This window comes from Megalobrama amblycephala, linkage group LG5, assembly GCF_018812025.1.
Source record: "Megalobrama amblycephala isolate DHTTF-2021 linkage group LG5, ASM1881202v1, whole genome shotgun sequence".
NCBI lineage: Eukaryota > Metazoa > Chordata > Actinopteri > Cypriniformes > Xenocyprididae > Megalobrama > Megalobrama amblycephala.
This window is the reverse complement of record NC_063048.1, coordinates 23,061,599-23,078,670: the sequence shown is the minus strand read 5'-3', so window position 1 is coordinate 23,078,670 and position 17,072 is coordinate 23,061,599. Positions and strand designations below refer to the sequence as shown.

General features: G+C 37.2%; 1 protein-coding gene across 2 annotated transcripts in view; it reads left to right on the top strand.

Annotated features, from left to right (window-relative positions):
• The window catches only part of rab3gap2 (RAB3 GTPase activating protein subunit 2 (non-catalytic)), a 17,019-nt gene extending 1,046 nt beyond the window's left edge, over positions 1-15,973 (top strand). The window contains exons 2-35 of one of the 2 annotated variants that reach the window (XM_048191309.1): positions 100-173; positions 259-376; positions 480-561; positions 877-924; positions 3,343-3,418; positions 3,575-3,676; positions 3,820-3,919; positions 4,072-4,170; positions 4,555-4,703; positions 4,911-4,990; positions 5,113-5,202; positions 5,541-5,680; positions 6,904-7,099; positions 7,178-7,321; positions 7,409-7,491; positions 7,624-7,688; positions 7,769-7,859; positions 7,936-8,057; positions 8,635-8,836; positions 9,869-9,966; positions 10,087-10,192; positions 10,280-10,440; positions 10,518-10,692; positions 10,971-11,111; positions 11,243-11,349; positions 11,621-11,687; positions 11,817-11,887; positions 11,971-12,006; positions 12,082-12,201; positions 12,336-12,551; positions 14,031-14,120; positions 14,322-14,522; positions 14,842-15,006; positions 15,086-15,973. In XM_048191309.1, the coding sequence (XP_048047266.1) occupies positions 100-173; positions 259-376; positions 480-561; positions 877-924; positions 3,343-3,418; positions 3,575-3,676; positions 3,820-3,919; positions 4,072-4,170; positions 4,555-4,703; positions 4,911-4,990; positions 5,113-5,202; positions 5,541-5,680; positions 6,904-7,099; positions 7,178-7,321; positions 7,409-7,491; positions 7,624-7,688; positions 7,769-7,859; positions 7,936-8,057; positions 8,635-8,836; positions 9,869-9,966; positions 10,087-10,192; positions 10,280-10,440; positions 10,518-10,692; positions 10,971-11,111; positions 11,243-11,349; positions 11,621-11,687; positions 11,817-11,887; positions 11,971-12,006; positions 12,082-12,201; positions 12,336-12,551; positions 14,031-14,120; positions 14,322-14,522; positions 14,842-15,006; positions 15,086-15,238 (3,968 nt within the window). In that variant the 3' untranslated portion in view covers positions 15,239-15,973. The remainder of the gene's footprint in view (positions 1-99; positions 174-258; positions 377-479; positions 562-876; positions 925-3,342; positions 3,419-3,574; positions 3,677-3,819; positions 3,920-4,071; positions 4,171-4,554; positions 4,704-4,910; positions 4,991-5,112; positions 5,203-5,540; positions 5,681-6,903; positions 7,100-7,177; positions 7,322-7,408; positions 7,492-7,623; positions 7,689-7,768; positions 7,860-7,935; positions 8,058-8,634; positions 8,837-9,868; positions 9,967-10,086; positions 10,193-10,279; positions 10,441-10,517; positions 10,693-10,970; positions 11,112-11,242; positions 11,350-11,620; positions 11,688-11,816; positions 11,888-11,970; positions 12,007-12,081; positions 12,202-12,335; positions 12,552-14,030; positions 14,121-14,321; positions 14,523-14,841; positions 15,007-15,085) is intronic. The other variant, XM_048191311.1, reaches the window with a different exon arrangement.
• The last annotated feature ends 1,099 nt before the right edge of the window (positions 15,974-17,072 follow it).

Below are 17,072 nucleotides of genomic sequence, written 5' to 3'. Positions count from 1 at the left end.
ATGTAAGCTCTCACAGAGGTTGAATGACCAGATTGAGCCGACTGTTTAATGTGAATAGATTTATCGTTATTTACAGCACATCATTTTCTCTCTTTCTAGAGAATGAGTTAACGTGGGATGACTCAGACTGGGGCTCCTGGGAGAATCCTGACGGCAAAGAGGATGGAGCTCAGGTTTGTATTTAAAAATTAAGAAAATTATGTCATTATTTACTTGACAAAATGCCACAAAATTGCCATTGTGTGTTCTTCTCCTTAGACTGAGGAGGAGGAGCAGCAGCAAAGCACCCCCTGGCTACAGGACTGTGTGCTGTCTCTCTCACCCTGCTCAGATCTGCTGGTCATCGCTCGAGAGCATAAAGCCGCATTTCTCTCTGGTACGCACACATACACACAGTACTGATAAATCTCTTTTTTATCGATTGGTATATGATTATTGATTGGTATAACTCATTTGTGAATTGATTGATTGATTGGCAGCTAAGTGGCGGACAGCTGAAAGTGGGCAGGAGGAAATGACCCTCACTGTGACCTGGAGCGGAACGCTGAGCATTGAAGAGGGGTGAGAGATGGAAGAGGAGAGGGGAGGGTCAGGATTGGATGGTTTTATGGGAAATAACATAAAGATTGATCATAAAAAAATAACATACATTTTGTGGGATCTAATCCCACAAAAAAGAATGGATGAGTACAAGACAAAAACAGAGGATTGGGCAATATTATGAGTAGAGGAGTTTGTAAACATTTAATAAAAATATATGTTTATAATAAGAGGAATTGTAACAAATAGAATGCTAAGAAGCAGAAGAACAAAAAGAAATAAAGATAATGTTTTTATTTTTGTTCATTTGTTCTCAATTTTCTTTTCTTTTGACAGAGAGTGTATCAGTAGTGTTATCTGTATTCCGTTGGCCAGCCAGAAGAGGTAAGAACATCACAGTCACACGCACACTCCTATATAAACAGATCAGGGCTGGATTTCCCGATAACGTTGTCTCTTAGCGCTACGAAGACTCTAAAGGTAGACCTTAACTGAATATATACCTTTTCTAGGTGTGCTCCCCGAACTATACCTTAGGAGGTTGCTTAAGGTATATCTTCTTAAGTACGACGTTACCAGGTCCATGGCGGCGGTGCTGAATTGGTTGATATCGATGGCTCGAGAATCGATAATTCGCTCTATATAGGGGGCTGCTTCACTGCGTTATGTAAGAAATCAGTGTTCTTTATAAAAAGAAGCACTTCAGAAGTAAAAATTGCATTTATCAGGACTCATGGGATGTTATAAATGTAATCCAAATTGCAAACTAAATCTATATTGTAGTTTTTCTATATTCTGGGGGTGCGGAGCCCCCATCAGCGTGAGTTTAAGAACAAAATTTTAATTCCTTGGAGATGCGTCATGCAGCTGACAGACAGGTAGATATTGCAATTATATAGTTTTTTCATTTTTTATTCAAAATATTCACAAACTTGTTAACTATATCATGAATTTTATGATATATTCCGATTGTAAAATATGTGGAAGTGAATGTGTTTTGTTGCACGATGAGTTTGCACGGCAATTCAGAGCTGTCGGATTTACAAAATCTTCCCTGAAATACATAAAAAAAGTATGTGGCCGGTGAACTGGGATAAGAATAGAGTAAACTTTATTGTTTCATACACAAAGTGTATCTGATATGAATAAAAATCTTCCTCAAATTATATAATTGAAAGGTTATTGTTGCAGCTTCCGCAGACATCAGTGTATGGAATTTGATTTGAACAAACTATAAATGTCTTTTTTATGCAGTAGCCTACTTAATTCAAATGTGTATTTAAATGTCTGAAACCTAAAATAAACCTGATGAAGTTAAAAACACCAAATAGTTGTGATACATGACAAGCGCAGAGCGCACATCTGTCTCTGGATCAGTGCTAAAGCACATTTGAATTTAGCAGTGAATCTTTGCATTTTATTCTTTGCCATAATCCAAATCGAACACTGGGTGTATTACAGCTTCAGAATTATATTCTGATTGACTGTCAACAGTGATAAGGTATAGCTAAGAGTGGTCCAGACCAACCTTACGAAAATATGACTTACAGAAGGTATACTTAACTAAGAAAGTTTCGGGAAACTCATATTAACGTTAAGGTACAGCTTAAGGTATAATTTAAGAACGGCGCAGAGTTAAGATTGTTTCAGGAAATCCAGCTCAGTTGTTTTAAATTGTAATAATATTTCACAATATTACTATTTTTACTATATTTTTGATAAAATAAATGCAGCCTTGTTTAGCATTAGAGATTTCTTTCAAAAACATTAAAGGTGCCATCGAACGTTTTTTTACAAGATGTAATATAAGTCTAAGGTGTCCCCTGAATGTGTCTGTGAAGTTTCAGCTCAAAATACCCAATACATTTTTTTTAATAAATTTTTTTTAACTGCCTATTTTGGGGCATCATTAAATATGAGCCGATTCCTGCTGCGGCCCCTTTAAATCTCGCGCTCCCCGCCCACGGAGCTCGTGCTTGCCTTTAACAGCATAAACAAAGTTCACACAGCTAATATAACCCACAAAATGGATCTTTACAAAGTGTTCGTCATGCATGCTGCATGCATACATCGGATTATGTGAGTATTGTATTTATTTGGATGTTTACATTTGATTCTGAATGAGTTTGAGGCTGTGATCCGTGGCTAACGGCTAATGCTACACTGTTGGAGAGATTTATAAAGAATGAAGTTGTGTTTATGAATTATACAGACTGCAAGTGTTTAAAAATGAAAATAGCGACGGCTCTTGTCTCCGTGAATACAGTAAGAAACGATGGTAACTTTAACCACATTTAACAGTACATTAGCAACATGCTAACGAAACATTTAGAAAGACAGTTTACAAATACCACTAAAAATATCATGTTATCATGGATCATGTCAGTTATTATCACTCCATCTGCCATTTTTCGCTATTGTTCTTGTTTGCTTACCTAGTCTGATGATTCAGCTCTGCACAGATCCAGACGTTAATACTGGCTGCCCTTGTCTAATGCTTGAACATGAGCTGGCATATGCAAATATTGGGGGCGTACACCCTGACTGTTACGTAACAGTCGGTGTTATGTTTAGATTCACCTGTTCCTCGGAGGTCTTTTAAACAAATGAGATTTATATAAGAAGGAGGAAACAATGGAGTTTGAAACTCACTGTATGTCATTTCCATGTACTGAACACTTGTTATTTAACTATGCCAAGATAAATTCAATTTTTAATTCTCGGGGACCTTTAAAAAAAAATCTTACCATCCCAAAATTTTGAACGGTAATGCATGTGCTCATTATCTGTTTATGTGTTTAGAAGTTCTACCGGCCGACCCGATTGGACCTGTATTGTGGTTGGATTCAGCTCAGGTTATGTCCGTTTCTACACAGAGGTACTGTGGTGTTTTCTGACCAATAAACTCACCAGCTGAATTGGACTCTTTAATGCATTAATAATAAACATTAATATGTCTTATTTAATCAAAACCAGACCAGTATTAGCAGAGCAGACAATCCACAGGTCTTATCCATTATGTGTTTGTTTGTAGAGTGGTGTTCTTCTGTTGGCCCAGTTGTTGCATGAAGATCCTGTGCTGCGTCTCAAATGTCGCACCTATGAGATTCCACGTCACCCTGGAGTAACGGAACAGGTACCGATACCTCTTACACTGACTGATGTATTCAGTTCTGGACAAAGCACTTCTTATGCAATTCTTAGCATGGTTAGACATGACACCTTAGCTTACTCCGATGATGTTCTGATTGGATGTTGAAATGTCTGTCTCTCTATCAGCATGAGGAGCTCAGTATCTTGTATCCAGCAGCCCTAGTCACCATCGATGGCTTCAGTCTCTTCCAGTCTTTACGTGCCTGTCGAAACCAGGTTGCCAGAGGTAAAAGAGAGTGCTGGTGTATTAATGTGTATCAGGCTTTGACCAGATTATAGTGTGACCAGTAGTGCCTTATATATTTTTCTTTTTTTTTTTCTTTCATGTTATTTGTTTTAAACCCTTTTATTCCCTGTATCTGTCCCTTTGCCTTTTAGCTGCAGCAGCAGGAAGTGATGTCATCCAGCCTCCGCCGCTGGCTTATAAGAAGTGGAGCCTGCAAGATATGGACACAATTGCAGACCATTCCAGCATCGGTAAAAGAGATTTCTTTTATTTAATTTCTCTAACAGTTTCTTCTTTATCCTTTTTGAACAGAAAGCTACAGCATAGTAGAAAAACTGTTAGTATACACTATAGTTCAAAACTTTGGGGTATGCTGATTCTAATATGCTGATTTGGTGCTCAAGAAACATTTCTTCTCATTATCAATGTTGAAAAGAGTTGTGCTGCTTAATATTTTTGTGGAAATTCTTTGATGAATATAAATCTCAAAGAGAACCTGCATATATTTGAAATATAAACTAATTTTGTAATATTAGAAATCTTTTTACTGTCACTTTTGAGCAATTTAATGCATTCTCGCTGACCCCAAACTTTTGAATGGTAGTTGGTAGTAAGGTAATGTCTGTCTCTTTCAGGTATTACTACTCTCAGTGTGTTCGATCAGATGAAAAATGCCTCCATTCTTGGAGGATATCATGCTTCGGTTAAAGGAAGCCCTCCTGCTATGAGTCAGTATATCGCAGTGGGTGGAGGACCCTATACTGGGTTTTACTACGCTATAGAGGTACAAACACACATGCTGAATTCAGATCTGCATACTAGTATACTACTCGTACTACCTTTTATCATATCTTTTTATGGCAGAAATGGTAAGACTAGTATGCGGTTCCGAACTCCGCAACACACACATCTTTTCCTTGGTCTGTTTTTGGTGCTTGTGGCTTATTTGTAGCTCTCGTTGATTATGGCCATTTTTCCTCTCATACCTCAGGGCAGTTCTCAGCCTCTTCTGTCTCATGTGGCTCTGGCTGTGGCCAGCAAACTCACATCAGCTCTGTTCAGTGCTGCCAGGTCTGTGTGTCTGGGTTATTTTTTTTTTTACTCTTGGCTCTCATTAGCACTGGCCTGTTGTGTTCAAGCTCACGCCATGTTTACTCATTCTTGGTCTCTGTCTCTCTTTTCTTCCTCCATAGTGGTTGGTTGGGATGGAAGACTAAAAATGAAGAGGAGTCAGTGCAGAAACAGAAGCCTAAGGTGGAGCCGGCCACAGCCCTTCCAGTTAGGTAAATCTGTATGCAGTCACACTGCCTTCCAACGTTGCTTTTTAACTTCTTTTAATCATATACACACATGTCATGCATTTCCTTTGAAAAGTAAAGGATTACTCTTAATTTTTCTGTAATTAAATTCTTCTGATGTAATAAACTGTATAGACTATAGAACAGTTCTATATAAAACAATAGTGGATATAACACCAAAATTTTATGTCTAATGTCGAAATGTATGTTTTAATCTAAACTTCTCACTTTAGAAGTCTTTTTTTAGAGTAACTTACCAAACACTGATACACACCACATTTAACTCATTTAAGTGCACAATTTTATTTTCCTGCTTTCATCAGGTTTGGTCTTCCAGATTCTCGTCGACATGGCGAGTCTATCTGTCTCTCTCCATGTAACACTATGGCTGGAGTCACAGATGACTTTGGCAGAGTCACGCTGTTGGATGTGGCACGAGGCATCGCTATCAGGATGTGGAAGGGTGAGCAGTGTAGCGCAACTAATGAAGTCTGATATGCGAACAAGCATCTTATGAACCTATTAAATTGCACAAGTATCTCGTGACAAGATTTGAATCAGTGTGGTGAATTCTTTAGTGAACGAATGCACTCAAAAACATTTGAGCAAATCGGTATGGACTGTTTGTCCATATGAAAATGTGTAGTTAAAAGTTATTTTTTTGTAATAAATGATATTTTAGTTTTGAAAAAACTAAAAGCATTCAACTGTGAATTTAATCTTTAAAACATTAAAATAATTAAGGATAAAGATTATTATTGTAAAATAATATTTATATTTGTTTTAAATACAATTATTAAATATATACTTTAATTATATAATTATATACTTTAATTATATAATTATTTATAAATAAAACTAAAAAAAAACAATAAAATATAATATTTATATTTATAATATTATTTATAAAATGTAATATGCAATAATGTAAATTATATATATATATATATATATATATATATATACACTCTACACTACTGTTCAAATGTTTTTGAGGTATTTTTTTTTTTTAAAGAAATGTTTTTAAATGTTGTGTGTAAATGTTTTTAAAGAATGTTTTTATTCATTGAACTGTCAAAAGTACGGAAGAGGATTAGGGCCAAGCATTAAGTCCAGAATAAAGTCATTAAATTACGAGAAAAAAAGTTGTTAAATTATGAGAACAAATTCGTAATTTAACGACTTTATTCTCATAATTTAATGACTTTATTCTCAACATTTTATCTCAACTTTTTTCTCGAAATGTAACGAGTTTTTTCTCGAAATTTAACAACTTTAATCTCGAGATGGTTTTATTTTTTTATTATTGCTTGGCCCTAATCCTCTTCCGTACAAAAGTGACAGTAAAGACATTTATAATTTTACATAAGGTTTCTGTTTCAAATAAATGCTGTTCTTTTGAACTTGCTATTCTTCAAAGAATCCTGAACAAAGTTTTATATTAAGCAGCACAATTTCTTAATAAGAAATGTTTCTTGGGCACCAAATGATTTCTGAAAGATCATGTGAAAATGAAAATGAAAGTAATGGCTTCTGAAAATTCAGCTATGCCATAAGAGGAATAAATTACATTTTAAAATGTATAAAAACTGAAAACCGTTATTATAAATTGTAATAATATTTCTTTTAAACTGTAGTGTATATAAACAATAATATTTTTTCCTATTGTCTGTATTATGTGTGTAGGCTATCGTGACGCTCAGCTTGGGTGGGTGCAGGTGTCAGAGGCTCCTGGGGAGAGAGATGTAGCCACATCTCCCTCTATGCCCCGCCGGCACGCCCAGTTTCTGGTGATTTATGCCCCACGTAGGGGCATTTTAGAGGTGTGGGGAACTCAGCATGGACCACGAGTAGGGGCTTTTACTGTAGGCAAAAATTGCAGGTACACACTCGGGCAAAAAGCTTAAAAAACATTGCTACAATTCGATAATGCATATTCATTCATGACTCTCTCTTTCAGGCTGCTGTACGCAGGTCACAGGTTAATGGGTGTGAATAGTGTAACCAGTCAGGGCTGGCAAATACACACACAGCAGGTGTGTCTGTTTGACCAGGTTAATGGAGCCTTGAGAGCTATCACCATACCATTCCACCTGGCACTCAGGTACACGCTCATACATAAATATTCATGAACAAAAAACCCCACATAATGCAGGTGAGCACAGATGTCTCTATTCTGTGTGTTGGTCAGTGATAAGAAGAGTGAGCGTGCTAAAGACATGCACCTGCTGAGGAGACTTACCACTCTACTGAGGGCCAGGGAGGTGGAGCCAGGTCAGATATACCTCATTAATATTCATGAGAGACCATGCATATACATCAGAACACCTTCAATCTGTCTTTTTTTAAGACTTGTGTTTTAGTTCTATTGCACTGTGTTCACATGTTTGAGTTGACCTTTGACAGCTCTGCTTGAGAGTGAAGCACAAAGTGTTTTACTGGACATTAAACATCCAGCTATTAAGAAACAGGTTAGTAAAACACACATACTAACATACACACTTTAAATATGTTTATAAATTCTTTAATAAAATATCTTATTGATTGACAGGCCCTGGAGTCACTGCTGTCCAATAAGAATGCACCAGTGTCCTGTCTGACCCACGTTACTCGTGCATTATTGGCTAGCCTGAAAGAACAAGGTAACTCCCACAATCCTAACTGGCCGTTGTGTATTTTTCATTTTTAAACACTTTTTTTCATGTGTTTTCGTATTAGATCCTGAAGCAGTGGATGAGTCGCTGCTGCAGTTTTGTTCATCCCAGCTCAAACTTCTCCAGCTCTATACAGATGTTCAATTACTGCACACACCAGATACATCACCCACTGAGCCAGAACATGTGAGTAACACATGCACACAGACACTAGAGTTGTCAAAAGTACCGACTTCGGTACCAATCGATACTGAAATTTTAAAAACGTGATGCTTTGAGCGCTGTTTAGCGGATTCATAAACATCTCTGATTGGCCATTGTGTTGACGTGCTCATCAGATATGTCTGTGATTGGCTACAATGATCAGCGCACAGGAGTGTTTGAAAGCACACGGAAGTGTTTGACTTTGAAAGTGGGAGTGGGAACATTTGAAAGCAAATGTCTATCTACGGACTGGTCCGTGATGGATGCCTGCTTTCAAAGTAAGCGCTCGATGAAGAGCGTCATTGATAACTGTTTACAACTTTTTTGAAGCGTTGATCATTGAAGCCAATCACAGATATCCGATGAGCGCATCAACACAATGGCCAATCGGAGGTGTTTCGAATCCGCTCAACGGCACTCAAAGCGTCAGATTTTTCAAATTTACTAGGTACCGAAGTCGGTACTTTTGACAACTCTAACAAACACTATACAGTTAACCTAAACTAATGTATCATTGTCACACCAAGATTTGAACTAAAGGCTTCTGCTCTATGTACAGCCGTCGTTTTCTATTGAGGAGGATCTTGCTCGTGTTGGCCCAGTCCTGCAACGATACACAGAGATGAACTCTCGGCCCTGCGTCTCATTTGCTCAAGACTCTAGTGGGCCACTGCCAGTCCGAACATTTCTGTCTCAGCTGGAATGGGTGAATGGAGAGCTCAGAGTGATTAAACAACCCGATACCGACTGGACTCAACTGGGTAAAACACTCCCTGCTGTGCATTTATTTTTGTGCATTTTTTAAAAGTTTTAAAGACCCCTGTGCTGAAAATCAAGTTTTTAGTGTTGTTTATATGGCTTATGTGGTATTTCTAACATGGTTTAAGACAAACCTTGTGCAAATTCATCAGTCAACACCATTGCTGAGTATTTTCTCCTTAAAACTGCAGTGTATTAAAGACAGTTCCTGCCGACAATTCCTACCGTCTCAAACATGTGAAGTATCCCGTCAACGTGTGAGTCAGGGCTTTCTATGATGTTCAGATCATCTAAGGCACACTTCAGTTGCACTTTCGGTCTTGTGAACAATGGACAATGGTTGCCTTGTGCACGTGTCTGTTAAGTCCATGAGACCGTAGACTGTCCCATTTGTGTTTACTACAGTTGACTGATTGGATGAGGTACTCCGAGTTGATCCACGTATATAAAATGAAACAAGCGAGTAGTGTTACATTCAATCTATTTTTAGGCATGAAGAAATTATTTTCACAGGAAAAGAAAAAAAATCTACCAAAATATGTAATTTTAAGGGAATAAGGGATACAATTATTGACAGCAGGGGGACTTTAAGTGTCATAAATGTTTATTGTTTTACATTTTGTGTAAGTATTAATTTAGGGGTACACAATGTGTAGGTGCCATTTGATATTTTAGAGATTTTTTCATATATTGGTTGATTTACCCTAATATTTACTTAATGTTAATCTTTAAAAACACCAGTGAACACAACAATAACCAAATGTTTTCTTTGGCAAATCTCAAAATGAATATCCATTTTTGTACTGCCTAAATTCCCTTGTAGCATTTTAAATGATTGGTTTTATTTTTTTTTTATAATTTTTTTTTTATGTATTTAAACAAAATATTATACAGTGTAATATTAATAATGGCCATATAAAGGTTCTCAGCCATAACATACAACTAATTATCTTTATCTTCAGAATTTTAATATTGGTGCATCACTCATTTATTATATAAGCGATTAATTGATGTGTGACTTTGTATGCCTTCAGGTAGTTTCCTTTTCTGGGGTTGTCTGTCTGGACAGAGTCCTTTACAGAGAGTGTGTGAGACTCTGCAGGAAAGTGGCATCAGCCCTCAGCAGCTATTGGTAAAATAAAGTGATGTAAAAAAGAAAAAAAATGTTTTTGAATTTGCTGAGATTTTTGCTTTTTATGAAAATCTCTCCTTTTGATTTCACATTGTGTTTATTTCTCTCTCTATCTGGCAGTCTTTGCTCTTGTCAGTTTGGCTGAACAAAGAGAAAGAAGTACTGAAGTGCCCAGACGCCGTTTCACACCTGCACACATTGCTGTCTACCCTCAGCTCCATGAAAGGTTTTTAACATCATCTGTAGCAGAGACTGACCTTGTGTCCTCTATATTTTATCATGTATATTAATATTTCAAATGTGTGTGCATCAGGAGCAGTAGATGAGTCATGGGATGGCCAGTGTGTCTCACCCTGGTGGCAGCAGGTCCGCACAGCATGTGTTCAGTCTGAGAGCGCGGCCTCCGCACTACTGGCTGCTCTAGTCGCTCATCGTGTAGCCAAGAATGCCATCACCAGGCTGGCAGAGAGCAAGGTGCCTGTGTGTGTCTTTTTTTTCTGTATCAGTAGAATTGGTGCAGTGTGTGTGTAACTCTCTCTCTCTCTCTGCAGTTTCAGGAGGGGTGGGAATGTGTTTCTCTGGAGTTGGAGCAGTGGGTGGTGTGTATAAAGCAGCTGGAGGATGTTCTTGCTCTGCAGACGCTTCTTTGTCTGCCGTCTCCTCAGGGCTCTACAGGGGGCGCTGTTACACGCTGCTCAGTCAAAACACTATTGGAGAGTGGCAGAGGTGCATAAAACACACATACACATTCCAAAGTTTAGGGTCAGTTAGATTTTTAAGTAATTAATAGTTTTATTCAGCAAGGATGCCATAGATTAATCAAAAGTGACAGTGACAAAAGATTTCTGTTTAAATTAATGCTGCTCTTTTGAACTCTATCGAAAAATTGTGTAAAAAAAAAAATCACGTTTTCCACTAAAATGTTAAGCAGCACAACTGTGACCCTTGGAGTAAAATGCTAAGTAATTTATAGTGTTTTAATATTTTTGTTTTTTGTCTTTTAGGTGGTGTAGCAGACTGTGTTTCAAAATATATCTTCAGACAGGGTTTGTCTCCAGATCTCTTGAGGAATATTCTTCAACGGAGGGGAGAGAATGAGCCCACGGAACAGCCCTTTCAGCAAGGCAGGGAAGAGAAACTGGAGGGTAACCGTGGAGATTCTTGATCATATGACTTAGATGTTAGATCAATTAAAATGGTTCTATGGTGGTTTCTTTTAGCCATCTGTGTGTGTGTTTTGTGTTTGACAAAAGCATGTGTGTGTGTGTTGTCTCAGAGCTGCTGGAGTGTGTGTGTCAGCGGTTCCCAAGCTCTCTGTCTCCTGACGTTCTGTTTGCGCACTGTAGCTGGGAAAATGTGGTTCAGTGGAACAAAGACCCAGAGGTAAAGACTTTAAAGCTTTCTTATAATAGGGTTGGGAACCAATAACCAGTTCTCATTTAGAGCTAAAAAATAAATACTGGAACCAAATGACTTTTGTTTTTCGTTAATTGATATTAATTTAGTGAAATAATTGCCTTTATTAGTTTCCAAAACTCTAAAACTACTAAAAATTGTTAATGTAGCAGTGAACTAACTGTAATTGGCTGTTTAGTAATACTGAAGAAATATCAGCCAATCACAGAGGACACTTCATCTCTCTCTTTCTGTTTAGGTGGGGCAGTACTTGGAATGGTCAGTGGAGTTTTTGAAGATGATCTCCAGTCCTCACATTCAGTTAGGTAAGAGTCAATAATAAAAATGACATATATTGACTAAGTGAAAGCTGGTTTCTGTTGGCTAATCAATGAATAGGAAGTTGCCACAACAGAAGGATAACTCTCTCTCCCTCAACTATGCTCTTCCCCCAGGTGTCTCTGCTATGATGTGGCAGACCTTCATAGTCAAGCGGTTTTCAGCTGCTGCCTTCCTAATGGAGAAGGTTTGTGTGTCTGTGTACTCTGGCTCTGTCTCTGTGTGCTGTGATTAAGATGAAATAACTTGACTTTGCATGTGTTGATCTAGGTGGGAAAGGCACCTAAAGACCGGCTGTGCAGACGGGTAAGAGAAGACACAAAGAATGAATTCAATTTAGATGTGTTTCATTTGAATTAACGTGTGTGTGTGTGTGTTTAGGATGTCGGAATGGGAGACGCAGCCATGAGGAGTTTCCTGGGGTCCTCCGTGCAGTTACTGCAGGCTCTGATGGAGGTCTCATCTTCCTCTTTTCTTCCTTCCTTTCCTTTTTTCTCCAGAGTAAGGACTGATCAAACAGTTGATGCATGCGTGGAAGCATGCCTTAAGTTATTGTGGCTTTTTCAATAATGGTTGGCACTTCATGGGTTGAAATAAAAGTGTGAAATATATTCTAAACTTCTTTTCTCTCTCAGGCGGATTCAGGGGTGGAGGAAGTGTCTGCTCCAGATGTGTGTGTGGAGGAAGTGTGGGGCGGCGCTGAGGGTCCAGTGTCTATTGTGGAGTTAGCTCTGGATCAGAGATCCGTCCACTATCCTCTCGTTCAGCATCATTGTGTGTTAGCGTCACTGCTACATGCTGCATTGACCTTCTCTCTGCGCCTGAAACCGCTCAGTCTGTTCGACAGCAAGGTAAAAACAAAGGACAAGGAAAACAAAACCACTATTATATTATGCATTTATACATGCACACCTTACCAAAACTTCAGTCATGATGAAGTGATGTGGGTGACACAGGGTTGACTCGTAAAACTTGCAACATGCACCGACCCAATAATTTCCTGTCACACTCAACTATGTATCTGTCATTTATTTTTTTTGAATGTTGCAGTTTTTTTTTTTTTATAAATGATTTATCCGTGCACATCATTATAACTTCACTTCCCTTCCCTCCTGCGACCACATCTGTTGACATGCTCACCAACATAAGGACTGAACAATAATCCGTCGCCTCCAGCAGTCTGTTACTCGCATGAAATCGCAGCAATTAGCAAAATCTTGAAAAGCAAATTAGCAAGTCTTGCCCTACTTTTTTTTTTTTCTCGTTCGATATGCCATTTCACTCCGATATACAGTACAGTCCAAAAGTTTGGAACCACTAAGATTTTTAATGTTTTTAAAAGAAGTTTCGTCTGCTCACCAAGGCTACATTTATTTAATTAAAAATACAGTAAAAACAGTAATATTGTGAAATATTATTACAATTTAAAATAACTGTTTTCTATTTGAATATATTTCACAAAGTAATTTATTCCTGTGATGGCAAAGCTGAATTTTCAGCATCATTACTCCAGTCTTCAGTGTCACATGATCCTTCAGAAATCATTCTAATATGCTGATCTGCTGCTCAAGAAACATTTAATGTGTACAATTGTACAAAATATTTGTGTACAATATTTTTTTTTCAGGATTATTTGATGAATAGAAAGTTCAAAAGAACAGTGTTTATCTGAAATCTAATCTTTTGTAACATTATAAATGTCTTTACTGCCACTTTTGATTGATTTAATGCATCCTTGCTGAAAAAAAGTATTCATTTCTTTAATTTTTCAAAAAAAAAAAAAAAAAAATTCTTACTGACCCCAAACTTTTGAACGGTAGTGTATAATGCTACAGAAGCTTTGTATTTCAGATAAATGCTGTTCTTTTGAACTTTCTATTCATCAAGGAATCCTGAAAAAAAAAGTACACAACTGTTTTCAACATTGAAAATAATCATAAATGTTTCTTGAGCAGCAGATCAGCATATTAGAATGATTTCTGAAGGATCATGTGACACTGAAGACTGGAGTAACGATGCTGAAAATTCAGCTTTGCATCACAGGAATAAATTACTTTGTCAAATATATTTAAATAGTACACAGTTATTTTAAATTGTAATAATATTTCACAATATTACTGTTTTTTACTGTATTTTTAATTAAATAAATGTAGCCTTGGTGAGCAGACGAAACTTCTTTTAAAAACATTAAAAATCTTAGTGGTTCCAAACTTTTGGACTGTACTGTACATCACTCCAAAGAAAAAAAGATTATCACAATTTCCGCTTCACGCCGACTGCAGGTTCTTTTGCTTTTAATTCATGTTGTCTTTTTTTATTGTCATCTACAGGGAAAGAATGCGTTTTTTAGAGATTTGGCATCCATTCAGTTGCTGCCCAGTGGAGATATGGACCCCAACCTTGTGGCTATGAGACAAGAAGTGAGTCAGAACTGCTTTCAACAAGAATGCCTCCAACCAAAATATTAAAAGTTTTATTTTGTATTCTGTCTAACATGCATTTTGTATAGTGACAGTGAAATGTTGACCACACATTAACTAAAAAAGATTCTTGGATGACAGGTCGAAAGATGTTTATAGCTCACCTCTGAATCCAAAGTTGATGTATTATTGTGTGTGCAGTTTCTGATGAACGTGTTAACAGGCTGGGTGAAGGTTCTAGCTGAAGCTGAGGAGAACGGTGTGAAACACAGCGGCGCTGAAGACATGTGGCCATCCGTGTGTATGGAGCTCTCATCTCTACTGCAAGTCAATTCTGACATACTGCGCAGACACCTCGTTTGTGAGCTCTACAACCAGGGCCTGGACTCGCGGGCAGAGGAGGTATCGCGCACACATACACGCACACATTGTGAATTCATACAGGAATGAAATATATATAAAAAATATATATGCTAATGATCTTTTTCTTTGTCTTACTTTTATTTGTTTGTAATTTATATTTATTCATTTTTATTTTTATTTATTTTCTCCTTTTTGTTCTTATTTTTCTCTTTCTTTTTTCTCTTTTTTTGTAATTTTCTTTCTTTATTCTCTATCCTCTTTTTTCTGTATGTATATATATTTTTATTTTTGTCATTTTTCTTCTTTTTTTCTTGTCATTTTTTCCAATATTTTTTTTCTGTCTATCGTAATCTCTCAGGTGATGATGGAAGTGCAGGACAAGGATGTTTTGGGCTCTCAGCTTCTGGTGTTGACTGGTCAGAGACTCTCTTTCTCCCTACTCCACTCCCAGTCACAGACTAAACCCAACATGGAGCTGCTGGCCCGTCTGCCACCCACCCTCTGCACCTGGCTGAAGGCTATGGTAAGAATACACGGGCTGCACAGTTCGCCAATCTCTTACCATCTTACACTCACCTGTATCATGGTTTGTGTGTTTTTAGGACCCCAGTGAGCTGCGCTGTCCTTCAGTTCCTCTGTCTCAGAGCGGTCAACTGATAAACAAAGTCATCGAGATGCTCCCTGAAAACCATGCCCAGTATAGCCTTGCCCTCCACCTGTTGGAGGCTGTGGACTCTTTACATGAAGAGCCATGATTTAGAGAAATGCATAGGAGGAGAGAGAATGAGAATCATGTTTTTTTTTTTAAATATGCCATACTCAAAACCTTCCCAGAAGCCCCAAGACCTGGAAGCCATCCAGTCAGCAGCCTAAATAAATGCATCATCATCACCATCTCGTCAGTAATCTGCTTAACTCAGCAGGCTTTGATTTCTTTTCCCAACTGTCACTAAAATAACATATCAAGAACACTAGCACCTCTAGAGGATGTGCTATCCTACAATGCCTGTGCACATTTAACGTGTCACAAATAAAGGGCCTGGTGTCTCTAGTGTCTAGAGTGTTATTAGGATAAAAACTATGTTATTCATGTACAGTAGTCCTGTAATTAAAGAAGGGCATTCTTTACAAGGAAGCCTTAAAATAATATTGTGCTATAATCAATATAACCAAAACATTACAGTATATTAACACCATGAGGGGTATATTTTCTATTTCAAATTCTAGATGTTCTTGTTCATTTATTCTGCCAATTAAATGTCTGCAATGTCTCATCGATGCTGTTAATTAGTGGTCAAGCACTAAATTGTCTTCTGTTAATGTATGTTTATTTTAAATGTACATTGTTAAGTGTGGTTGCAAGGTGAGACACAAGAAAGACTTCGCTGCTGTAGTGCTGACATTTTATGCAGTCTTGTACGAGCTGTGCCTGGCTGCTCAGATGATACAACATTAACCATGATACCAAAAATAAAGACCTTTTTAGAGAACTGTTGTGCATCTCATTGTCCTGAAAATGAAATGCGAGCATTCGAATTTCCTAGTAAGAAAATTCATTGCCTTTACTATGAAAATTGGACATGAACTCACTCTCAAATCGTATTTCCTACAGAAAAATTCTGACTTCCTAGTAGGAAAATATGAGATTGCTAGTAGGAAATGATTGTAATTTATTGTCTTTAAAAAAAAAAATAATAATTGGCTATGAATTCCCTCTCCAATCGTATTTCCTACAAGAAAAATAAGTTTCCAACTAGGAAAATACTAGTTTCCTAGTAGAAAATTATTGTAATTTATTGCCTTTATTCTGTAAGTTGGACATTATCTCCCTCTCAAATCATATTTCCTACTTTCCATTGTAAAGGCAATAAATTACAATTTCCTACTAGGAATCTTGTATTTTCCTACTGGGAATCTCTTATTTTTCCTACTAGGAAACTCATATTTTCCTACTGGGAATCTCATATTTTTCCTACTAGAAAACTCGTATTTTCCTAGTTGGAAACTCGTATTTTTCTACTGGGAATCTCGTATTTTCTACTAGGAAACTCGTTTTTTTCCTACTAGAAAACTCTTATTTTCCTAGTTGGAAACTCGTATTTTCCTAGTTGGAAACTCGTATTTTCCTACTGGAAATCTCGTATTTTTCCTACTAGAAAACTTGTATTTTCCTACTAGGAAATTGGACATGAACTCCCCCTCAAATCGTATTTCCTACATGGAAACTTATATTTCCTAGTAGGAAAATATGAGTTTGATATGAGAAAATACAAGTTTCCTACTAGGACAATAGAAGATTCCTACTGGGAATTGTTATAATTTATTGCCTTTACTCTTGAAATTGGAAATGAACTGCCTCTTAAATCGTATTTCCTACAGAAAAATTTCGATTTCCTAGTAGAAAAATATGAGATTGCTAGTAGGAAATGATTGTAATTTATTGCCTTTTCTCTGGAAATTGGACATGAACTGCCTCTTAAATCGTATTTACTAGAAGGAAACTCCTAGTAGGAAAATACGAGTTACCAACTAGGAAAATATGAGTTTCCTAGTAGAAAATTATTGTAATTTATTGCTTTTTCTCTGGAA